The sequence below is a fragment of the Erpetoichthys calabaricus genome, chromosome 4 (genome assembly GCF_900747795.2).
Source record: "Erpetoichthys calabaricus chromosome 4, fErpCal1.3, whole genome shotgun sequence".
NCBI classification, from domain to species: Eukaryota; Metazoa; Chordata; class Cladistia; order Polypteriformes; family Polypteridae; genus Erpetoichthys; species Erpetoichthys calabaricus.
In genome coordinates this window covers 228,474,300-228,499,733 of record NC_041397.2, presented here as the reverse complement: position 1 = coordinate 228,499,733, position 25,434 = coordinate 228,474,300, and the positions used below count along the sequence as shown (strand labels likewise).

The 25,434-nt window shown below is 39.3% G+C and overlaps 2 protein-coding genes across 4 annotated transcripts in view; one reads left to right on the top strand and one right to left on the bottom strand.

Moving 5' to 3' along the window:
• The window catches only part of LOC114651221 (cytoplasmic dynein 2 heavy chain 1), a 462,099-nt gene that overhangs the window by 2,207 nt on the left and 434,458 nt on the right, over positions 1–25,434 (top strand). For all 3 annotated transcript variants that reach the window (XM_051926883.1, XM_051926882.1, XM_051926881.1), the window contains exons 3-7: positions 2,800–2,970; positions 5,221–5,359; positions 9,409–9,527; positions 9,886–10,030; positions 10,262–10,494. In XM_051926883.1, coding sequence (XP_051782843.1) covers positions 2,800–2,970; positions 5,221–5,359; positions 9,409–9,527; positions 9,886–10,030; positions 10,262–10,494 — 807 coding nt within the window. The remainder of the gene's footprint in view (positions 1–2,799; positions 2,971–5,220; positions 5,360–9,408; positions 9,528–9,885; positions 10,031–10,261; positions 10,495–25,434) is intronic.
• LOC127527641 (uncharacterized) lies at positions 18,735–24,887 on the bottom strand. The gene is made up of 2 exons (XM_051926889.1): positions 24,724–24,887; positions 18,735–20,765 (listed from the first exon to the last, which is right to left on the bottom strand). The coding sequence occupies exons 1-2, from the start codon at positions 24,750–24,752 to the stop codon at positions 18,956–18,958; spliced, it is 1,839 nt and encodes a 612-aa protein (XP_051782849.1). The 5' UTR covers positions 24,753–24,887; the 3' UTR covers positions 18,735–18,955.

The following is a 25,434-nucleotide window of genomic DNA, read 5'->3' as shown; positions in this document are numbered from 1 at the left end:
TGACAGCTAGGAGTTATTCAAATAACCAGAACACACCTTTCAAGTTTTCAACTCCAGCTGCAGGGATGCTTTTGTTATTTTGTTGTGTTTCTAATTAGTTCATTCATAGAAGCTGATAGTCTCTAGCCACAGTCCCTGGTTTCTTCCAGTTCTCAGAGTTTGTAGTCTTTTAGATTTACCCCAAATGACTTGGCTCATTTACATACACGATCCAGGCCTTCAAGCAGACTGTGCTGTAGATATCAAAGTAGGGTCCTCACTTCTTATTTCAAAATATATGCCCTGGTTTATTTCTTGGTGAAGCTCATTTCCTTGTGAGGTCCACAGGTAAATGCCCTCCTTCTCTGTGGTGCTTTTCAGACAGGGCCATCCTCTTTAGTTGTGTAGGACAACTTCCCTTGGAATTCCATCTACCTGCTTGGATCCTGAATATTTACATATGCTTGTGGTCACCTTCTGAGAAGAAAGTAGAACATGCTATATGATATCTGAAGTTCCTTGTCATCTCTTTCATACTGTTCCCCATGCACTTGACATGATCACACTAAAAGTGGATTTAACTGTGACAATATGCAAATTTATATTTATGTGCTTTCTGCTCAAAACCTAATTCTAACATTGCTTCAACAGTTCAACTTACAGTACAGGTGCTGGTCATAAAATTAGAATATCATGACAAAGTTGATTTATTTCAGTAATTCCATTCAAAAAGTGAAACTTGTATATTAGATTCATTCATTACACACAGACTGATGTATTTCAAATGTTTATTTCTTTTAATTTTGATGATTATAACTGACAACTAATGAAAGTCCCAAATTCAGTATCTCGGAAAATTAGAATATTGTGAAAAGGTTCAATATTGAAGACACCTGGTGCCACACTCTAATCAGCTAATTAACTCAAAACACCTGCAAAAGCCTTTAAATGGTCTCTCAGTCTAGTCCTGTAGGCTACACAATCATGGGGATGACTGCTGACTTGACAGTTGTCCAAAAGACGACCATTGACACCTTGCACAAGGAGGGCAAGACACAAAAGGTCATTGCTAAAGAGGCTGGCTGTTCACAGAGCTCTGTGTCCAAGCACATTAATAGAGAGGCGAAAAAAGTGTACAAGCAATAAGGATAACCGCACCCTGGAGAGGATTGTGAAACAAAACCCATTCAAAAATGTGGGGGAGATTCAGCTGGAGTCCTTGCTTCAAGAACCACCACGCACAGACGTATGCAAGACATGGGTTTCAGCTGTCGCATTCCTTGTGTCAAGCCACTCTTGAACAAGACACAGCGTCAGAAGCGTCTCGCCTGGACTGGTGCTGAGTGGTCCAAAGTTATGTTCTCTGATGAAAGAAAATTTTGCATTTCCTTTGGAAATCAAGGTCCCAGAGTCTGGAGGAAGAGAGGAGAGGCACAGAATCCACGTTGCGTGAGGTCCAGTGTAAAGTTTCCACAGTCAGTGATGGTTTGGGGTGCCATGTCATCTGCTGGTGTTGGTCCATTGTGTTTTCTGAGGTCCAAGGTCAACGCAGCCGTCTACCAGGAAGTTTTAGAGCACTTCATGCTTCCTGCTGCTGACGAACTTTATGGAGATGCAGATTTCATTTTCCAACAGAACCTCTCACCTGCATACAGTGCCAAAGCTACCAGTACCTGGTTTAAGGACCATGGTATCCCTGTTCTTGATTGGCCAGCAAACTCGCCTGACCTTAATCCCATAGAAAATCTATGGGGTATTGTGAAGAGGAAGATGCAATACGCCAGACCCAACAATTCAGAAGAGCTGAAGGCCACTATCAGAGCAACATGGGCTCTCATAACACCTGAGCAGTGCCACAGACTGATCGACTCCATGCCACGTCGCATTGCTGCAGTAATCCAGGCCAAAGGAGCCCCAACTAAATATTGAGTGCTGTACATGCTCATACTTTTCATGTTCATACCTTTCAGTTGGCCAACATTTCTAAAAATCTTTTTTTTGCATTGGTCTTAATTGATATTCTAATTTTCCGAGATACTGAATTTGGGACTTTCATTAGTTGTCAGTTATAATCATCAACATTAAAAGAAATAAACATTTGAAATACATCAGTCTGTGTGTAATAAATGAATCTAATATACAAGTTTCACTTTTTGAATGGAATTACTGAAATAAATCAACTTTGTCATGATATTCTAATTTTATGACCAGCACCTGTATATAGCATCTGTGTTCAACATTATTTAAAGTAATAATTTAGTTTAACTTAATTAACTTCTGTGATGCAGTGATAATACCTGGATATCTAAAACTGTAATAAATGAGAACATACATATTTTTGGCATTTGGTACACTTTTACAGTTAAGGGCCTTGCTCCAGGACCCAGAAGAGTAGGATCCCTTCTGGTAGTAATGGGATTTGAACTGACAACCTTCCATATACCAGCGCAGATCCTTAGCTACAGAGCCACCACTCCACCTATCTGTTTATTATTGTAAAGTTATTTACACTAATTTTATTTATTTAGTTAATATTAAAATAATAATAAACATGCATTGTTTATTAATGTAATGTTATTAATAATCTGTTTTTAATATAAAATATGATAGCCACAATAGCTCTTTAATATTATAAAAAGTGACAATATTGTGATTGACATTTAGCTTGACTAAGTTTTCTAGCACAAATGTTATTGATTCTTCCTTTTACTATTTCAACAGACTTTGAAATCTTTAAATCATCACTACTTATTCTATTTAAACTGTTTAAAGTAAAATATTTGCTGTTTTTTAACAGTTGGTCACCTTCTTTTGTTACAGATTGACTCTGATGTTGACAAAAATAAAATACTGGTTTTCTTCAAATTACGACCTGTGGTGATAACAGAACAAAACCTTCATCATAATATTTTAGTGTCTTCCATGCTGGATTCACCAGTCAGTACACTTTATCAGGCTGTGCGTCAGGTCTTCGCTCCTGTTCTTCTAAAGGTCTGCATTACAATTTACTTCTTGTTATGTATTTTTTGGCTTTTTCTAATCAATGGGAGTGTTATGGTGCAGCAGAATTGAAGTAGCATTAGTTTATTCTGCTTTCTCTTGTGCCTGAGCATGTATCCTACCGATTCGTTGTCTATTATTCATTGTCAGCCTTCAGTCTACAACAAACTTCTAGCCCTACCACATGCTACAAACTAGCCTAATATGTCCTGCAATTTGACTTGATATCCATTAGTGCTGGGTGGTATACCGGTTCATACCGAAAACCGTTTTTTATTTTTTTTATTATATGGATTTTTCTTATACCGCAACACCGGTTTAAATTGCCTAAACGACGTTCAGAACGTGGCGCAGCGGGAAACTGTTTAAGTGGGGACCTTTTTCACTGCTACACCGCTAAACACAGATTTGTTGCACTAGGGCTCTTTTTCACTGCTACACCACCAAATAGTGGGCGGTAGCATAGGTATGCCGCGCGGTGAAAATGGACAGAGAGCATTCCGAAACTGAACTAAAAGTAAAGTTGAACATGTGATGAACAGAAGAACTTTTGCCGAAAAAATGGAGTCACATCCGTCGCCTGGAGATACTTTAGTTTTAAAAGGTCAGATGTGTAAATACTGTTTCTATACTACTGGATAATGCTGCAAGCCAAGTTGTACTTGTTTTTGTACTTACTAGTGTATGTTTTGCTTGTATTCATTCTGCGATGTGCTATCGACTCGTTCAGAGATGGGCGCAACTCTGAATGGATGGCATAATTAAACATGTGTAACGAAGATATTTTTAAAGTTCTGAACACTCCGTCGGCTAAGTTAATAACTAGTTTTAATTCACAAAGACGTTTATCGTGTGGTGATTGGTAATTATCGTGTGGTTTTGGTAGAGAGCAGGAATATCATGAAGTGAATGGATTCTGTGCGGTGATTGCTGCAGGCGCCTGCTCTTAGTGCGTAGGAAGTCAGTTTAACAAGCGTAGTGATTAACGACTGGGTCGGGGAACACTTAACACAAAGTATTTGATGTGCTGCATTAACTTGTGACAGGGTTTGAGAAAATCTAGTAAATTAAACATTGATTTTAGGATGAAGTTTAGTTTACAACATTCTACTTTAATTATAAAATAAACTGAGAATAAAGTGGAAATGTCGACTTTAATCTTGACATAGTCAACATGTCGAATTTATTCTCAACATATAGTTTGTTTTTTTCTTCCGTGTCCATATTTTTTTTTCTTCACAGTGGCCCTAATGCGCTTCCATAGGGCTATACTACAAACAGCATTATAAATGCAAGTTGCAGTTTTTATTATTTATGTATATAGCTTAGCTTGAAGCAAGGTCCATATTAATGCAGTTTGCCTAAATGATGGTACAGTTGGTATGATGTCATCACCAAGATTGCACCTGTTTTATTTTATTTTAATTTGGTAAATACTGTGTAATGCACCTGGGCTTGAAGCCTTGAAGTAATGGTGCAACTATCAGTAATACTATTATGTATTTTATTGTTATTATTTATTAGTTTAAATATTATGCAGTTTAATGATGGTAAAATTGTTTAAAAAGTCACTTTAACGTGTCAGTGGACAGAGATGGTTAACATTAACAGAAAGTGTAGTTGGTTTACAAAAAATATTTACTATTTATTCCTTTTCTAAGACGTGTTCAGTGCAATCCAACTTTTGACAAACACCTCTGGATATTTTACTAAGTCTAAATGCCTCTTTGGATGGTTGAAAATATGTTGTCAAAATCATAGTTTAAGCTTTTGCAAAATTTGTTCAATTAAAGGTTCTATATTTTGACTGCATCTGTCATGCAATGTGATTCCTTCTCTTTAGTGCCACCCCCTTGAAAACTATCACTTTATGGGGCCATGCAAACCTGGATTAATACTTGTGTGCACATTAAAATGTCTTTTTGTACGATGTACAATTCTCATAACTGTCTAATAGGTTATTCTTAGCCAGACTACTGCAGTAATTGCAGTGGAAAATGTTGTTAACATCCACTCATGCATGGGGAAAAAAATACCGTCTAATACCGTGAAACCGGCAGAATTTAGAAAAATACTGTGATATAGAATTTTAGTCATACCGCCCACCTCTAATATCCATTCATTTCTTTGTTTTCCTCTGTGTTTGATAACATTAAAATTTCCCCATGGGATTAATTTAGTTTATCTAATCTAATTACTTGAGACAGACTACCTTTATTCTGTTTTTTTTTTTTTTTTTAGGATGAAAAGTGGAGCAGGAATTTTGACCCTAAACTTCAGAATCTATTGAGTGAACTTGAAAATGGGTTAGGATCTGTTATAAGAAGATCAGATCCAACTTACAGTGGACAAAACCTTAGAAATGAAGATGATACTTTTGGTATGTAATCTAGTATGGTCGAATAGTAGGGAAACCCGGGTTGAAAGGATGAAATGTTGAGACACCAACTGGGTTATCCCATTTAATTCTTTCAACATTTAAACAAAACAAAACTGAAAATACACACAGTAGCTTTCCATCTGTTAAAGGTATTGCTTTGTTGAACTGGTCTTAGCTTCTTGTGGAGCTTTCTCCTGTGGGTTGGTTCGTCTCAAAGTGAGGCACCTTCTTCCGGGGATGCCTAGCTTTGTAGGACCTGGCCTTGAAGGGAAGGAGTCATGTGTTCTCTTTGGAACTCTTCTTGGAGCTGTGGAGGCAGGTTTAGTGACAGCACCCCTCTTGCTTCGGAGTGGTACTACATACCTCAGCTGAGCCTGTAAGGCAACCCACTGACGCACATGTGTGACACTAGTTACATTTTTGTTATGAAGATACATTGTAAGGACATAAAGAGAGAAAATGAATTGGGAGATTTCAAAAGAGGTCTTTTATTATTTTGTAAAAATTTGTGTACATTTTGGTGAGAAAACAAGAAAATTTTGGAATTGCCAATTTTCAATGACAGTCTGCTAGTTTTTATGTAGAAAGACAACATTAGAGTTGTATTGAATATTTTACTTCTCATATTTATAGAGCATTCAAGCAATGCAACAGCATAAATTACATTTTGGGTTACATGTAAATTGGTTAAAGGGCTTATTAGTGTTCATGTTTCCTCTATTAATCTGTTTAAACATCCTATCATTTAGGAAGACCGATGGATAGATTGTAATTTATTTGGCCTAAGGGGAAGTTTGGCTTTTATGGAAGCTCAAGAAATGCAGAAATATTATGACAAGCAACAACAGTAACAACCTTGCACAAATAAAAAATAGAATTACAAAAGAGAAGAAAAAGTTTGGCTAAAGATAACAGAACAGTCATTATGACATATCATAAAGGCAGATTAATGCAGGTTTAAAGGAAGTTTAGTAGCATTTTTTGGTACACTTCTATGGAATATTTGTTGGCTAAAAGTACTCAATGATATTGTGTCATGCAGAGGATGTGCAACATTGCTCATTATAAAGACTCTATGTAGAAGCTCTTTGGTGGGGAGAAAGTCAACCAGTTTCTTCATTTTGATGATATTGAGTTACAGACAATTCTCTTTTCACTTTTATCCAGTGTCTCATTTCAATTTTCTAATACATCCTATTATATTTATAGTTCCAAGTGTACAGTGTGAACAGAAAAGCAGACAGGACTGTTCATTGTTTTTTTTCTAGTGTTGCTCACACTCACATCAAAGACATTACTTGAGCTGCACAAACTGTGGTCTTCCTTATAGATAGTCCATTATCCAGGACACCATACGCTCTTCCACTTGCATATCCCTTAGCTTACTCCTTCACAAGGAAGACTAGATGGTATTAAAGGCAATGGAGAAATTGAAAACATATAATCCTCACAGTGCTGCCATCTTTGTCAAGATCAAACTAATTCTTGTGGAGCAGTTAATTCCACTACAATCTTTGTCCAATAGTAAAATGATGTGGGTAAAAGTGGTCTTTCACAGGAGCAGTTGTATTCAAGAGCCATCTCCTGTAAGAATATGAAAATTTGTGATGTAATGACCACTGGTCTGTAATCATTATGAAAAAAGGTGCATGCCTTCTTTAGATCTATACAAATACAGTGTCTTTTTCAGAGAAGTTATGCTTTCTGGGACCATAGTAACAGACTGAATGTGTATCAGAGGCTGTCACAAATTTAGTTAACACAGGCTTTAAATACTCGAGGACTAACTCCATCCAGTCCCACAGCTTTTCCTGAGTGTAGCCTCCTCAGTTGTCTCTTTAGCTGCTTACTAATCGAGGATTGTGTTGTTTGGAAAGTTGGATACTGTTTTTAAGGTTACAGTACAGTCAACACAGAAGTTAATATTGTCTGTGATGCAGTGACTGAGTTCCTTGATATCATCAATATCCGACTCACACATCATTTCCCAGGCTGTACTTTGGAAACAGTCATTCAGAGCCATTTCATCCCCCAAGGTCCACTTCCTCGCTGTCCTGGCTGACATCCAATAAAAAGCTTGTAAGTGTGAGTAAGATGGATCTGGATCAGATGTGGTCAGATCTGCCCAGTGGTGCCGCTGGTTTACATTTAAAGGAATCTTTAACGTTTGAGTAAGACAGATCCAGTCTTCACAACTCCCAGAGGGGAAGGGAGATCCTCTTTGAGTGATTGTTAAAAGTGGGGGAGTGGGGAGAGGTGACTGACTCACAACCCACTGCATATCTCACTTGTGACCCACCGTAACACTACCATCGCAAACAATAGGAACACTCAACCCAGTGGTTGAGAAACATTGATTTAATATACCAGTCTTTGAATTTCTCAGGTTTTTCATTTTCAAGAGTTGAATATATAGATGGAAATCCAGTTGAATTTGATTAATTTAAGGGTGACGTTGTCATCATAGCTTAACATTTGTACAGTGTTTTTATGTTCTTTAAAAATGTATTTGATGAGAGGTGCAGGGTTTAAGCACTAAGGTCACCAGTTTTCACTGTTAGGGATATCGTTACCCTTTGCTACCTTGTTAAAATGGCACCTAACAAGGGGTGGGATATATTAGGCAGAAAGTGAACAGTCAGTTCTTGAAGGTGATGTGTTGGAAGCAGGAAAAATGGGCAAGCATAAGGATCTGAAAGACTTTGACAAGGGCCTTATTGTGATGGCTAGACGACTTGGTCAGAGCATCTTCAAAGCGGCAAGTCTTATGTAGTATTGCCAGTATGCAATGGTTAATAACTACCAAAAGTGGTACAAGGAAGACAACCAGTGAACTGGCAACAGGGTCATGGGATCCCATGGCTCATTGATGTGTGTGGGGAGTGAAGGCTATCCTGTCTGGTCCATTGTCACAGAATAGTTACTATAGCACAAATTGCGAAAACTTAATGCTGGCCTTGAGATGAAGGTGTCAGAACACACAAAGCATCGCAGTTTGTGCCCACGCTGACCCCTGTCCAATGCCAAAAGGCCTTATAATAGTTTGTGAGGATCAGAACTAGACCATGGAGGAGTGGAGGAAGGTGGCCTAGTTTGATTAAACACATTTTCTTTTAGATCATGTGGATGGCTAGGTGCATGTACATTTACTTGAGCGAGAGGGAGATGGCAGCAGAATGCACTGTTGGAAGAAGGCAAACCAACAGTGTGATACTCTGGGGAATGTCCTGCTGGGCAACTTTGGGTCCTGGCATTCATGTGGATGTTACTTTGACATGTAGCACCTACCTAAATATTGTTGTAGATCATGTACAGTCTTTATAGCAGTGGTATTCCCAGATGGCTGTTTCCTCTTTCAGCAGGATAATGTGCCCTGCCACACTGCAAAAATTGTTCAGCTATGGCTTGAGGAACATGACAAAGAATTCAAAGTGTTGACTTGGCCTCCAAGTTTCACAGATCTGAGTTCGACTTAGCATCTGTAAGATGTGTTAGAAAAACAAATCCGATCCTTGGAGGCTTGCAACCTACACAGCTTGAAAGGATCTGCTGCCAGATACCACAGGACACCTTCAGAGTTCTTGTGGAGTCCATTCTTTGACAGGTCAGAGCTGTTTTGGCAACACAAGGTTGAACTACACAATATTAGTCAGGTGATTTTAATGTTGTGGCCGATCAGTGTATATGCAGTGCAAACAAAGTACATATAGATAGAACATCCAGTATCAGGACATTATAACATTTTTAAAACTAATGATGGGAGGTTTATGTGTTGTAGTGTGACAACCGCTGAGTTAATGGGGAAAGTGATCACAGTGTCTGTTTAAATGAAAGTGTCTACACAGTACAAAATATATTTCCAAATTATGTAATTATGTTTGGGTTTCAGGAAATAATTAAACTTTAAATTTGGAAAGCCTTGTAATATAGTGAATATATGATTTTTGCTCTGCAGCCCCAGAAAATGTTGTGTTTAAAGCAACTCAAAAAATTATTGACTTAAAGTAAAATTTAAAGGTCATGTTGTTACTGTTTTTGTATTTGTAAAGGCATTCTAACCCCTTCTGATGAGTTCCAGTTTTGGGCTGAACTTTCACAAGCATCTTCCAAGTCTACCCAGAGAGAACGGGCCACATATTTTTACAGCCTTTTCCAGTCAATTGCAAAGGTATATTTATATTTGAAATATATTGAAATACAAATCAGTCCAAGATTAACCAAAAAAGTGTTATAAAACTATTCCAGACATAAAAATGTTTTGTAAATTACTGTATCTGTTAATTTACAAATGTTGGTTCATTTGATAGTAGGTATCCTGGATATAAATCTGTACCCAGGTACTACTGTTTGCATGTGGATTTTTCATATTCTTCTTTTGTCTTCATAGATTTTCTCCAGTTTTCTGCAGTTTCCTCTTTCTTTTTTTTATCTTAGTTGACTGTTGTTTACAAGAGCTGTAATGTAAGGACTAAATGATAATTATTAAATGTGTTTCTCCTTGATTTTGTTTGTCTTTCTTTAACCAGGATTACGACAGCCTGGACAGTTTGTCCTTAGTTGATGTTCTAGATTTGATTGATACGACTAGGGATAGGGTGGATGACATCTGGAAGCAAACAGAGTATGATCCTTACCCAGAGTTACGAATGCAGCATCTTTTGGATATTATAGGTATGCAGACTATTATTAAAACTATATAAATTTAAAGAATATTTGAATGTCATATTAGAGGCTTATTATTATTACATGTCTGTTCTCAGTGGTTTTAGTTTTGTATTTGAAGTTACCCAATACAAATAATATAAAAATATGGATTGGGCACAGTGCTTTACTTACAATATTTTAGTTTTTAATTTTTTATTAAATGAGTTATGTGAATTAATAGTTGGTTATTTTCTTTAGGTGCTGCATTGGGCAGAATTGTCCAGAAGAAACTGGGATCAATTGATCAATGGGAAGATTCATTTCATACTGTAAAAGAGAATCTGCGAGTTGGAATTTCTGTTTGTGAGCAGTGGGTAGACGTTTGTGACCATTTGACAGGACAGTTGTGGCGACGTTACACACCCCACCAGTGGCACAATGACAAGTATTACCCTGAAGGTTTGGATGGCTTGGCTAAACGACTGGAAGAGGTAGAGTAGCAAATACATTTTGTATTTATTTGTGCTCAGTTTATGATATGAAATATATAGCATATTTAAACAGTAGTGAAAGGGGAATTAATATGTTGAGCATGCTTGACAGAGAATGTAAATAAAAATTGTATATGTTGCAGCAGTCATCTCTCACTGAGCTCTGACAAGCAGGTTAGAAAGAAGGCCAATTTAATTCTGTGAGACAGTAGCACCTCTTCTTTTCTCAAGTTTCAACTTAGCATGTGGCTTCAGGTTTAGATTCGCAAAAATTGAAAGCAAAAGCATGAAGATCTCTTTTATTCCCAGTGCTATTTGCTTTTTGATTTCTATTGGCTGTTTTGTGAGCTCTAAGGTTTTATAGTATACTGTAGTTGTAAAAATAACTATTCCTATATGCAATAATCCTAATTGTGAAATACAGTTAGGTCCATAAATATTTGGACAGAGACAACTTTTTTCTAATTTTGGTTCTGTACATTACCACAATTAATTTTAAATGAAACAGCTCAGATGCAGTTGAAGTGCAGACGTTCAGCTTTAATTCAGTGGGGTGAACAAAACGATTGCATACGAATGTGAGGCAATTAAAGCATTTTTTAACACAACTCCTTCATTTCAGGGGCTCAAAAGTAATTGGACAAATTAAATAACTGGAAATAAAATGTTCATTTCTAATACTTGGTTAAAACCCCTTTGCTGGCAGTGACTGCCTGAAGTCTTGAATTCATGGACATCACCAGATGCTGGGTTTCCTCCTTTTTAATGCTCTGCCAGGCCTTTACTACAGTGGCTTTCAGTTGCTGTTTGTTTGTGGGCCTCTCTGTCTGAAGTTTAGTCTTCAACAAGGGAAATGCATGCTCAATTGGGTTAAGATCAGGTGACTGACTTGGCCATTCAAGAATTTTCCACTTCTTTGCTTTAATAAACTCCTGGGTTGCTTTGGCTGTATGTTTTGGGTCATTATCCATCTGTATCATGAAACGCCGCCCAATCAATTTCACTGCATTTAGCTGGATTTGAGCAGACAGTATGTCTCTGAACACCTCAGAATTCATTCGGCTGCTTCTGTCCTGTGTCACATCATCAATAAATACTCGTGTCCCAGTGCCACTGGCAGACATGCACGCCCAAGCCATCACACTGCCTCCACCATGTTTTACAGATGATGTGGTATGCTTTGGATAATGAGTTGTTCCACGCCTTCTCCATACTATTTTCTTTCCATCATTCTGGTAGAGGTTGATCTTGGTTTCATCTGTCCAAAGAATGTTTTTCCAGAACTGTGCTGACTTTTTTAGATGTTCTTTAGTAAAGTCCAATCTAGCCTTTCTATTCTTGAGGCTGATGAGTGGCTTCACCTTGCAGTGCACCCTCTGTATTTACTTTCATGCAGTCTTCTCTTTATGATAGACTTGGATATCGATACGCCTACCGCCTGGAGAGTGTTGTTCACTTGGTTGGCTGTTGTGAAGGGGTTTCTCTTCACCATGGAAATGATTCTGCGATCATCCACCACTGTTGTCTTCCGTGGACATCCAGGTCTTTTTGCGTTGCTGAGTTCACCAGTGCTTACTTTCTTTCTCAGGATGTACCAAACTGTAGATTTTGCCACTCGTAATATTGTTACAATTTCTTGGATGGGTTTTTTCTTTTTTTGCAGCTTAAGGATGGCTTCTTTCACCTGCATGGAGATCTCCTTTCACCGCATGTTGTATTTTCACAGCAAAATCTTCCACATGCAAGCACCACACCTCAAATCAACTCCAGGCCTTTTATCTGCTTAATTGATAATGACATAACGACGGACTTGCCCATACCTGCCCATGAAATAGCCTTTGAGTCAATTGTCCAATTACTTTTGAGCCCCTGAAATGAAGGGATTCTGTTAAGAAAATGCTTTAGTTACCTCACATTTTTATGCAATCGTTTTGTTCACCCCACTGAATTAAAGCTGAAAGTCTGCACTTCAACTGCATCTGAGTTATTTCATTTAAAATTCATTGTGGTAATGTACAGAACCAAAATTAGAAAAAAGTTGTCTCTGTCCAAATATTTATGGACCTAACTTTATATTGGTTATTTATGGTCTCTTTGCTTATTTCTTGTGTCTGTGAAACAGTGCTTTATTTTTGTACATTCTTGCTGCAAGGTACTTTGTCTCTCATACCAACATATTTTTCTCAGTAGGTCATGATTTACTGTGTACATTCTTCTGGTATGATTTCTTATCTAGACTAAATACTTCAAATTGCTTTTGATTAGGATACAAGTATTTGGTACACTGTATTAATCCCCAAGGGGAAATTGCCTTTTTGCATGGGTCAGAGCACAGGGTCAAAGTATAATGTACAGGTGACGTAGTCTATGACAGCACTAGACTAGCATGTACAGTTCATGGGGTTAAAAAAAAAAATCTTACCAGAAGCTGTTTAGCACTTTCACTATACTTTTCTGAAAACAAGTTAAAAATGATAAATCAATACTGCTTTAACCACTTAGTACAGTGGAACCTCGGGTCATGAACGTCTCGGACCACGTACAAATCGGGTTACAACCAAAATGTTCGCCAAACTTTTGCATCTGTTCACGACCACACACTCTGGTGACTAACAAGCCAGCTTCCCTTCTGGTTTGTACGCCCCAATGATTTCTGCACGTGTTCAATCTCTCCCTGTGCATTCCCTGTGCAGCGAGAGAGAGAGCGAGCGCGAGAATGCGAGCGAGAGAGCCCAAGCAGAAGAAGTAAACATTACAGAAGAAGTAAGTAAACATTTAGTTTACTATTACACTGTGCATTCTATGGTATAATTAACTATTTTTGTGCTTAAAAATCTTAAAAAATATATATATATTTACATATAGCTCGTACGGTTCGGAGCAGACTAATTATATTTACATACAATCCTATGGGGGAAATTACTTTGGGTCACAACCAAATTGTGTTGCGACCAGAGTTTTGGAATGAATTACGATCGTGACCCAAGGTTCCACTGTATATTCAAATGCCTAGCTCTTTGAAGATCATGTTAATTCATGCGGCATAAGCTAAGGTATCAGACATATCCTGGTGGATACTGATTACCTTATTTTGTAAATAAATCGTTTCTGATTTTTGCAGCAATTGATGTAGTAACATGTAATACAAAGGCTTCATATAATATCTAGGTCTGACTCCAATTGCCAAAAGTCTTATTCACAACTTCAGGACATGCCCAATCAGTAAATGTCACCTCGATATTTCAGACTGAGCCAGTCCGTCTTTCAAATGTATTTTTGTGTTAGTGCAATTGATGATTTTAAGAAGTGAGTGTAAGAGATTTTGAAAACTTTGGCCACTCTATAATTCACAAGCAGTCTTCATAAGGCAGAGTTTACTGAGTTTACTGACTATCTATTTTTTTAATCTACTGTAATCAGGTGCAGAATAACAGTTTGATTTTTTTTTTCCTTTTCCTGAATTTGCTCAACACATGGTTGTATCTAACACATGGTTTGCTTTTTTCTAATGGAAATACTTGTACATTTACAGCATAGCAACAGAAGTGTCTAGAAGTCCTTAGATGTGTACAAACCTTATTGATTGCTTTGGCAGTTTTGAGTTTGGTAGGGGAAAATGATGAGGTTCAACTTGTGGATGACACTATTCAACCATCAATCTGTGTTGGAGTCATCAATACCACAGTGCAACTCTATAGGGATAAGAAATTGGAAGATGAAGAACAGTGATACTGCTTTTAAAACTTCAAATATGTGCTCAATTTATAATGTATTTGCACATTGTTTATTAAAAAATATGACTTCAGTTGTTTGAGAGTACAAACATGGGGTACTGCAGACTAATGAAAGCATTTTGTCCTTTTCACAGGGTATTTGCTGCTTTGTAATGTCTATTTTATTAATAAATAATTTTGTTTCATTGTTTTTTTTTTAGGAAGGGAGTATATAATAAGTTTTAAAAACGCAGATTAAACACAGTCAGTGAAGAAAACATGCAGTCATACAACAAGCTCAGATTGCAATATCAACAGATTGTAGCTAGCAAAAACTATTTTCAGGTTATTGACATCCAAAAAGGTTGTTGATAGCTTAGAATAAACTATGGAACATGAACATCTAGTAGACACAGCTAATAAAGGTTAATAAACCAGCAAAACTATTATGTTATCAAAGGTTAAAGCTAAAATGAACATTTTATTAGCTAACATAGAGATGGACAGAATGGTCCAATCTCAGTTACTACATTTTGTATATTCTTATGTTCAGATGTTTTTTGCAGTTGGCACATCCTTATGTTTGAAACATCTTACAGCTTTTTCTGATTTGCAGCAAACTGTTCATCTGTCTGATTGGTAGTACCTGAGAATGTTCATATTAATAAACTGTTCCTATTTAACACGGATAGGAAAGACTTTAAAATATATTCTTCTTTAAAGCGTTACCATATGTCCAGAAAATGCTTCAATTGTCAGATGTTACTTGAAGCATTGTAAATGTCACCACAAATGTTTACAGAGGTTTGTAAAAATTAATGTATATCTGAGGCTTGTCATGCCACACCATTTGTTGCCCTCCTTCCCCCCCCCCATGTCATACATGAATGACCTAATGTTCTTTTCTTGTGCTGTTACCATTTTTTTTAAATTACATTGTGCATCTTTTTCTTGCTGTTTTGTCAGGTAAATATATTTACGTTTGTTTTAACTGTGCAGGTAATTGTACATGTACTAAATTTGTCATGAAATTAATGAGACTCTTATCAAAGAGAATTTTATTGTAAATATACATGAATAGAATAAGGATGGGGGGTGCTTCTTATTGTGAACAGGGTTGCTACCAGGAGGCCTGGACAAGATACTGCAGTGTCCTATAGACATCACCCCCCAGCTGCTAGGTGGCAATGTTGACCTCAATTAAGTGTGGTAAATCTAAGGTGGCCCTAACCTGGATGCACAGGATGACCACAGGCTTCTAGAGAGAGTTGCTTACCAAACACCTCAGAGCTTTTATAAGTCATCCAGGACTATATAAGCAATTCCAGGTGTTTACCTGGGAAGTGGTTCAAGATTGTGCTTTAAAAGCCACTCTTGTTAATATACTCATTAAAATTGTAGTTGGGATGTGAGCATTTGCAAGGGATTAGCTGGTGGGAGGAAAAGAGCAAAGGTGTAAATAAGGGGATTAGTGTATGAAACATAAACAGGTAGCATTGGAGGAATATTTGGGGTAAGTGAACCAGCAAACCCACATGTATATGATGGCCATGTACTGTAAGGCATAATGCCTTTGTCATTTTAACTCTGTGCTGTACTTTCTGTACTCCTTTTTGTGTTTTACCTTCCTCCATTAATCCCCTTATAGTTTAACACGTTTTTCTTAATTGGTTCTTACTTGGGTGAGTGCAATTCACACTTCTAATTACATGTCGGTCCGTCCACCCTTTTTGAAAATAGTCTCATAATACATCTGTTGAAGCTTTTTGAACTTGCACAGTGGGGTATGAGGGAGGATCCATTCATCCCTTTGAGCATGGGAGAGGTGCTATATAAATTGCACAACAATTTTTTTGAAAAGTCTTGCTTCCTGAAAAGTTTTTGCTGATTGTGACACCTACAGGATTGTGGTACCTACAGGATATGCACAAATATAGTTTTGATTTTACTGCATCACGTAGGAACTCTGAGAAATAGACAATTATATGTTTACTGACAATAATGTATTTAGTCACATTTATGTTTCACATAAGCTATTAAATTCAATAGAATTAAAAGTGTTTTGTTTTTGATTTTATTTTGTATTCAATGTCTGGTGCATCACGTTGCAGTGTCCAACAGTAGTCAGCAAGCATTGACGGATTCCAGTTGCCCTGGTATCGTTTCTCCATCGTAGCAATGTCCTGGTGAAACCTTTCACCGTGTTCCTCACTGACAGCACCCAGATTTTCGGTTGAAGAAGACCAAGTTTGAGTGGAGGAAATGAATCTTGAGTGACATGTTGCACTTCATTGTCTTGTATGCTTTGAGAAGTTTGTCTGCCAGCTGAATGTAGTTTGGGGCTCTGTAATTGCCCAGAAAATTGTGAACAATGTCTTTGAAGGCTTTCCAGGCAATATTTTCCGGCCCAACTAACAGATCTTGAAACCGCTTGTCGCTCATAACATGTCTGATCTGGGGGCCAACAAAAATGCCCTCTTTGATCTTGGCATCAGTTATTCTTGGGAACAGCTGTCTTAAATAATGAAATCCTTAGCCTTCCTTGTTCAGTGCTTTCACAAAATTCTTCATGAGTCCCAGTTTTATGTGAAGAGGAGGCAAAAATATCTTTGCCGGGTCGATAAGCGATTCAAGTGCCACATTTTTCTGTCAAACTAACTTTTACGGAGTGGCCAGTTCTGTCAAGAATAGTGTGACTCTTTGGCACGGCTGTCCCATTCACAGATGAAACAACAGTACTTTGTATAGCCGAGCTGCAGTCCTAGTAACAGATTAATGGCATTAAGATCTCCACAGATATTCCAGTTGTACCTGCTATACTGGACGTGCTTCAGCAACAGTTCCATATTCTCATACATTTTTTTCATGTGTGTTGCATAGCCAACAGGTACTGAAGGATAAACGTTGCCATTGTGTAGCAGAACAGCTTTCAGGCTTAACATTGACGAATCAATGAAGAGACGCCACTCTTCCGGGTTGTGATCGCAACCCAAGGCCAAGAACAATCCTTCAATGTCACAACAGAAACTGTCGACTTGTGCAAAAAATTTGGTTATATCATGATGTTGGCCTCGAAACACAGAAATTTTCGTCCTTGGTGACAGCAAACACCATTCCTGCAGTCTCGAACCCAGCAGCTCAGCTTTTGCTTCTGACAGACCCAAATCTCTGACCAAATTGTTCAATTCAGACTGTGTTATCAGATGTGGATCGCCTGATGAGCACAGTTCAAAATCCGGGTCAACCTGTTCTCGTCGTGTGGAATACCTTCACCAAGCTGTATTGTCTTGGTTTGTTGAAAGGGCTGTTATACACAGTGAACTAAAACCGAGACTCTTTTGCTGTATGCTCTCACTCACAACAGTCACCTGGCCACAGTTTCACAATTGTTGCTTTACTTTCGCCACACCCCTCCTTTTGTCTAATCTCACTCCGGGTGAGTCTGATATCTCTTCACTCAATGCTTTGAGCTGGCTGCTTACACCTTGCCTATCACTATTGCTTTCCACTTGTGACGTCATGTTGGCAGTCATAAAGTTTGTAATTCTGGAGCATTTCGGATTGGAGATACTCAACCTGTATTATTTTTTATTTTTTTGTTTTATGTTGTACACTTTAAATTTCATTTGGGTAAGTTGTGAATGAGTGCCTAACAAGAGATTTCTAGGGCAAGAGAAAAAACAACTTGGTAGAGAGCAGGTTGAAGCGCTCAAGGCCAAAGGAGAGGTTCTTTAACACTAGAATTACCAGGGTCTACGAAAAAAGTCATAGATCCGGCCCACCTTAAAACCATTCCAGCTCTCTTTTGTCTTCTAAATGTGGCGATTAAGACGAGCCAGCAAGCAGCCGGCTATTCCATCCCCCACCGTCGCAGAGCGTTCACTAAGTTTTCCCAGCTCATGCCTTGTTTGATGTTTTAGTTTGGGAAAATGGTTCAAAGGTTTTAACAGAAAATAAGCAGGCAAGAATCAGAGAGGAAAGGTCCAATACTTCAATTGTTTACTTGTTCAAATATAATATCAGTTACATACAATATAATAGCAATATACATGCAGATATAGGAATTGTACTATTGACAAAGATATATGATTTATACTATTGACTTACAGTAATACAGATATGTGAATTATACTATTGACTTACAGTAATACAGATATGTGAATTATACTATACTTACAGTAATATCAAAAGACCCAGAGCCATCATCCTAGACCAGTAGACTGAGGGAGCCCGCGTGTCAGTCTCGTCAGAGGATCAACTCGTGAGCCTGGTCCAATACCGGGCGGTGTGCACGTTCCCCACGGTTGAGCTTCCGAAGAAACTGAGGGCGGAACCTTCCCTTATATACTAATTGAGTGTCCTTACCCAAAATGGCTTACGTGTAAGCAGTGTATACAGAAGTGATCAGTTTCAGCACACACCCTTCCACGGGACGCAGTATTGTTTTTCTTCTACTTGGCCCTCACTGAGATGGTGCCTAGTATCAGAAGACACACAATAACAAGCGTTGCTTGCAATGAAGCCCCTCGAAGTGAAAAACAAGTACATGGCCTTGACTGTATTCCCATAACATTCTGAAACTCTTTATGAGAAGCAAGTTTTTGCACATTCTTTCGCTATCATCCCAAACATTCCAATCTTTGTAGCTGGTTTTGCACTGAAGCGACCAATCCCCCCCCTCTTACTCCTTTATTTCATCCCTTCTCCTGTTACAGAGAAAACCTTTTTTATTACAATCGGTCCCTCGCTCAGCGCAAAATCAGCAACCTTGTCTGTCGTGCTCTGTTATTAATTCGTTTTAAAACACAAAACACATAGCAATTAAATATAGTCATTAAAGCAATAATAATAATAATAAGCAGCACCAAAGGGCGGAGGAAAACTGACAACATTGTGGATGCCTTTGGTGACCAACCTGTAAAGATTGACCACCACGCATTTACAGATTCACCTTCAATTTTGGTCCCTAAAATTTGTAATTGAGACGTCGTCATGACTGTCTGTACAGTAAGTGCATCTACATGTTTTTGATGTTTAGCAGCCAATTCTTTTAATTGCAGGGAGCTATTTAATAAACGTTCAGCTACAGCCAGTGAAATTGAGGTCGGAGCATGCCAGACTTGCCATTGAACCTTGGTAAGATGGTTTTTAGTGGTGTAATTATTCAGATAGTAAGTATTATTTGCTATTTGCCAAACATATACATTATCAAGACATCCAGAAAACGGAACCTGTGGCAGCCTACGATTAGCGATGGTGGTGGAAACACAGAGTCGGTGAGGTCCCACTTCATACAGAGTGGTGTTCTGATTAACTAGTCTCCAATTACAGGTGGTTGCTTTACCTGAAATACATGGGTTTTCCTGTCCTGACATCAATCCACAGAACATACCAATATTAGTGTGTTCGCAATTTCGTAAATCATATGTTTTGTTTGTTTTAGGTTCTAGCCACTCACCATCCAATTGCAGCTGCCAAAAGTGTCCGTGTGCAACAACAGGTAAAACGTGATATCTACACAAGGTTATCATAGTGGTAACATTATATTGAAACCAATACCCATTACATATTGTATCATTACACTCAGTATTTTCAGGTTTAACCGTTAACCATAAGCTACTGCTAATGTTCCATATATCTTGCCATATTTGCATAGTATTAGTCCTTAAAGCCATTTGCATGTTATTTTTCTGTATCTGTGCTTGTAATATGTTAAAAGTGCATACAGTCCAGTTCATGAAAGTTGAGACATTTAGCCATCGAGTGTCATTGCTAGCCATGATTATCCAATCTGAAGCGCGTTGTTCCCAGTTTACTGTTTGCTGATGAGAGATCATGGACTGAGGTAACCACCTAGCCATTTGGTCTGCCACTTTGTGAGTATGTCGTCCCACATTCTCAAGCTTGTTTGCAGTTATTTCATTATCTACGGTGTTTAAAGTTCCTAGGGTGGTGCCAACCCCTCCTAAGAAAGTGTCATACCATGCCCGTTTAGCACGCTTACACTGTGGCAACAGTGGAAACGTCACTTGCCATGTAACCTTAGTCCTTTTTGCTGTCGTAGAAACAAGTTTACATGTGTCAATTATTGGTTCTACATGTGACTGTCTCGTTATGGGGGTTCTAGCCCACACGGCTATAGCAAGCATTGGTATAGTCCTGTTAATAATTTCAGTTGCATTGATCCAGCCAATGGGCCCAGTCTTATTAGAGGTGTATTCGCTTGATGTTGCATTGTCCTCGCACTGTACCTTGGAGCCGTTCCAGGGCCCCATACACCAAGTTACTTTCGACGTCCAGGTAATATTTAAGTTTTCAGAGCACTCAATCAGATACTTCTGTGGTTTTACCCCCGGCACCTTCAAGTTCGAGGAGTAGATGGTGCACCCGTCACCAGTCGTAATGTTGAGGACATTGCAAGACTGATTTTCCGGACACGTGGTGTTCTCCTGACGTCTGGGCTTAGTGGAATTGTTCCACCACCATCGGACCGGAGTCGTCTCCGTTGCCTCGCCTCCTAATGTGGTGGCTCCTACTTCATTCAGAACACCCCCAATTCTGTAAAACAAGAACACAGCATGTTGCACCCACTCCTCACTCCCGTCTATAGCAGTGTTTTACAGGAACATTTACCCATGCTTCTTCTCCATTGTATAGAACAGTTACAATCAAATCCTGTCCCATTGCGATGATTTCTGCCGGGCGAGGTGGTTCATGGGGTTGTTTAACCCACACCTTCACCCCATTAACCAATTTAGGAGCATCTGTTGATCCAAATCCCCCCACATTCCGGCCAGTCTTAACTACTGGTGCAGTACTTTCCTGCACTTTTCCCATGTGAACTGGTATTATTAACAAGTGCGCTATTCGATCTCCCTTAGTCAATTTGATTGGATCCCCCATTGAGGATTGTAACAGAACTTTGACGGTCCCTTGGTAATCTGTGTCGATTACGCCTGCTAGCACAGTGACTCCCTTTAGCGCCAGACTTGATCTTGGGCATACATGCCTGTAGTGTCCCTTCGGGATTTTCACCCCTTTGTTTTACATGCTGAGCTCCAAAAACTGGATGGTAAGCCACTGCCTTTCATTTACTTATTCCCCAATATGAATGTGCTGCTTGAAACACCAATAAGTTTTTTCATTCCAACTAACTGCTAAAATGACCATTCCATTAATTCAAATGCAGTACTTTCAAAAGCTGTCATATACAAACACGTGCTTTGCTTTCATCTCCTCGATTTCTTTCTTTAATTCACTTAGTTTTCAGTCACATTATTCAACTCATGCCCTGCAGTCTGCAATGGCTATACAAATCCACCAGTTTCTCCACATTCAATGTCTAAATCAAATCTTATCTTAGCACTGGTTACTTTTACAAAAAGTTATGAATTAACTATTGGTATAACATTTTTAAACCTCAGAATTATACAGAGAATGCAGTGCAGTAGAGAATAAATGGAAGAAAACATTCTTACTCTTTTCCTTTTCTTTCAGTCCTCTGTTTTAACTTGCAATTTGGCATTGGCTGTTTTTATACTGCCACATGCCATTTTTCATACCAATTATTGCATTTAAACAAATGCACACCATATTGTCACGTACACTTTCCTTCATTACTACATACAAGTAACCCTCACATTATAGCAGCTTTACTTGTAAACTGACGTCTCCAATATACATATTGTTTTCTCTGCAGCAATAATCAACACAGGGGCTTTGAAAGGAGTGCTCCCAATAACCAGCTTAAGTTCTACTGCTGTTCCTCAGGGTCAAAAGACCCCGAAATCAAAGCACACACTTTAACACTGAACGGTCGTTGTTTAATCCGTATGGCATTCTCCTTATGCATCGCTACGTGTACTGCTAGCTGCTCGTGACTTTTTAGCCAGGTATTACTCCTCTCTCTTGCTTTCCCATCTATTTGCTTTATAATTATTAACCATACACAATCTGTCTGACCAGCAGACAAGTGTAGGTTTTCTGTTTCAGCCGCCTTTGCCTCCACTTGATGCAGAGACGGCTTATCTGCGTCTTTGACTAGCGCAGCTGCTGCAGCTGACTCCGCCCTCCTCGAGGAAAGCACAACGGCCTCCGATTCGACTCTCTCTATCGCTACTGCTACGGTTAACGTTGCCGTTAAAGTTTCTGTTGCAACTACTGCTGTCTCCATTTTTAGCGAAGAAAACACAGCTGTAAAAGCTGATTCTACCGTACACCTAAAAAACTTCAGAAATGCTGTTGATGCACGCTGACATTTGCAGGCTGTATGCCAGCATGCGATTACAGCATATTTGCCACCTGTGGACGATCCATCCCTATTATATACTCTTTCACTGGGGTGATTAGTACGGGGTAGGGTCTCACGGGCAACTGACCAATTTGTAACATCACCGTCACCTGAGTGGCAGGGATGTCCGTTCCCCCAATCCCCTGCACTGTCAATCGTTTCCCCTTGAATTTAGATGGATTCTCATATATCAAAGTGGCCTCCGCACCCGTATCGATGAGAGCCTTTACTATTTGTTTGTTTTTAGTTTCCCAATGTATCGTTACCGGTACAAAAGGTCGAATGTCCGCATCATGCCAATTTAGGGCTCTCACCTGTGCTTGGCCCCATCCCTAACAATCTCGTGCTGCGCGTTCTAATTCTTCAACGGGATATAAAGTCCTTCCTTTATTTTTCCCTTTCCCTTTAGCTTTTTTCCCTCCTTTCTTATGCTTACTCTTGCGTCGGTTTTTCTCCCTATCTTCCTCCTCCTCTTCCTCCGAGGAGCTCTCGGAAGATGAAGAGGGGCCAGTTTCATCACGCTTTTTGCTCAATTTCTCCCACTCGGCAAAGGTAAGAACTTCGTCATGCTTTTTACTTACTTTTTCCCATTCTGCAAAGGTAAGGAGCGAATGTACTTCCGCCTTTGCCACTCGCTTCTTTATTCCGCCAGACTTATCTATAAGTCCTTTTTTCTTTGCCCTGTCCAGGAGCAGTCCTGTAGGCTGTCCATCTATCTCCTCCTTAGGGACCTTAGCATTAATTAACGCTCCCCATAACTCCTTCCTATTCACTCCCCCTGTTCTATAGGCGCTATTCCTTGATGTAGCCCCAGTGGGTTGTGTTGCAGCTGTCCCTGGCGGGGCTCCTCCCCACTCCCCCAGGTCACCTAAATCCCGTAATTTGGCTACAACTTCCCCCACTCCTGCACCTACCTCATTCAGTAAAAGAGTCATTATTATTCCTTTCAAGTTAGCAGGGGCTGTTTTTATTAGGATGGTCCTGGCTATAGATGTAAATGGGAACACATCTAACTGATCCGCTTGGCCCGCTACCACGGCGTCCCTCATTGCCAATTCTCTAACCACTCGAATTGCCTGCTGCAAAGTCGTCCATGGTTTTACTTCAGGCCAATTCTGTGGGTGTGGATATATTTCATATGCTGCATTCGCCGCCAGCGCCAGCAACGTGCTGTCCCCTTCTAACTTAGTCAATTCTTGTCTCATTGCTTGTTTAAAACGGGAATCGACAGCATAATCTGTAAATTCAGTACCATCCCCCTTATCCAGTGACACATGCCCGGCTCCTGCATCATGCAAGCGTACGAGCCATGTGTCTACTGGCTCATTTCGCCCTTGTGCATAACGTGATCTAAATCCTTCCCTTTCTTGTGCAGTATAATCTTCGAAAACATCTCCCCTCCTAACATTACCATGTGCGTCAGTAAAAAGTCTGCGACGCATCACGGGTTTAGCCTGTAAAGGCAGAGGATCAATTACCGACCCTGCATCGGGTCCGTCATCATCCTCATAATCATCATCCCAAATGTTACCGTCCCATTTTTCAGGATCCCACTCATGGACGTTAACTGCGGCTACAAACGCTTTGATCTTCGCAACATCCGGTCTACGCTTCTTTTTTGCATTCACCTTGGCTATGCAAAAGGCTGCCTTTTCCGCAATCCCCTCGGCTCTCTGTACCCGCGGCAATAATACAGCTACCTGGGATTCGGCCATTGAGGCCCGCCCTAACGCATCCGCCAAGTCCATTTGCATTTTCTTAATCTCCCTTTCTTTTTCGTCTACCAGACTATCCAGACTTCTAACCGCAGTTAGCAAAACCCACTCCCGCGTCTGCAAGCCCGTTATGGGTTCCTTTACAGACACCTGACATTTCTTAAACATCTCTGATTTCCTTTGCCTCACTTAATAGTCCAATATTTTACCAGATTCCCCAAAATCCTGCAACCGACTACGCCAAAATGTTTTAGTTTGGGAAAATGGTTCAAAGGTTTTAACAGAAAATAAGCAGGCAAGAATCAGAGAGGAAAGGTCCAATACTTCAATTGTTTACTTGTTCAAATATAATATCAGTTACATACAATATAATAGCAATATACATGCAGATATAGGAATTGTACTATTGACAAAGATATATGATTTATACTATTGACTTACAGTAATACAGATATGTGAATTATACTATTGACTTACAGTAATACAGATATGTGAATTATACTATACTTACAGTAATATCAAAAGACCCAGAGCCATCATCCTAGACCAGTAGACTGAGGGAGCCCGCGTGTCAGTCTCGTCAGAGGATCAACTCGTGAGCCTGGTCCAATACCGGGCGGTGTGCACGTTCCCCACGGTTGAGCTTCCGAAGAAACTGAGGGCGGAACCTTCCCTTATATACTAATTGAGTGTCCTTACCCAAAATGGCTTACGTGTAAGCAGTGTATACAGAAGTGATCAGTTTCAGCACACACCCTTCCACGGGACGCAGTATTGTTTTTCTTCTACTTGGCCCTCACTGAGATGGTGCCTAGTATCAGAAGACACACAATAACAAGCGTTGCTTGCAATGAAGCCCCTCGAAGTGAAAAACAAGTACATGGCCTTGACTGTATTCCCATAACATTCTGAAACTCTTTATGAGAAGCAAGTTTTTGCACATTCTTTCGCTATCATCCCAAACATTCCAATCTTTGTAGCTGGTTTTGCACTGAAGCGACCAATCCCCCCCCTCTTACTCCTTTATTTCATCCCTTCTCCTGTTACAGAGAAAACCTTTTTTATTACATTTGATTATCTGGGAGTGACTGAACTGCTAGAGTTTTAGTGTGGAAATAATAGATCGCTGTTTGGAACACACACAGTTCATGTGTGTTCCATTTCTACAGCAATCTGTGTAAACACATTTTTAAAACAGAAACGTTTTTCATATTTTAGTAGT

Coding starts and splice junctions, on each gene's coding strand:
- LOC127527641 (XM_051926889.1), bottom strand. CDS start 24,752: ATGATGGCTCTGGGTCTTTTGATATTACT. Junction 20,766..24,723: donor CTGGGTCTTTTGATATTACT/GTAAGTATAGTA, acceptor CTTGTTTTACAG/AATTGGGGGTGTTCTGAATG.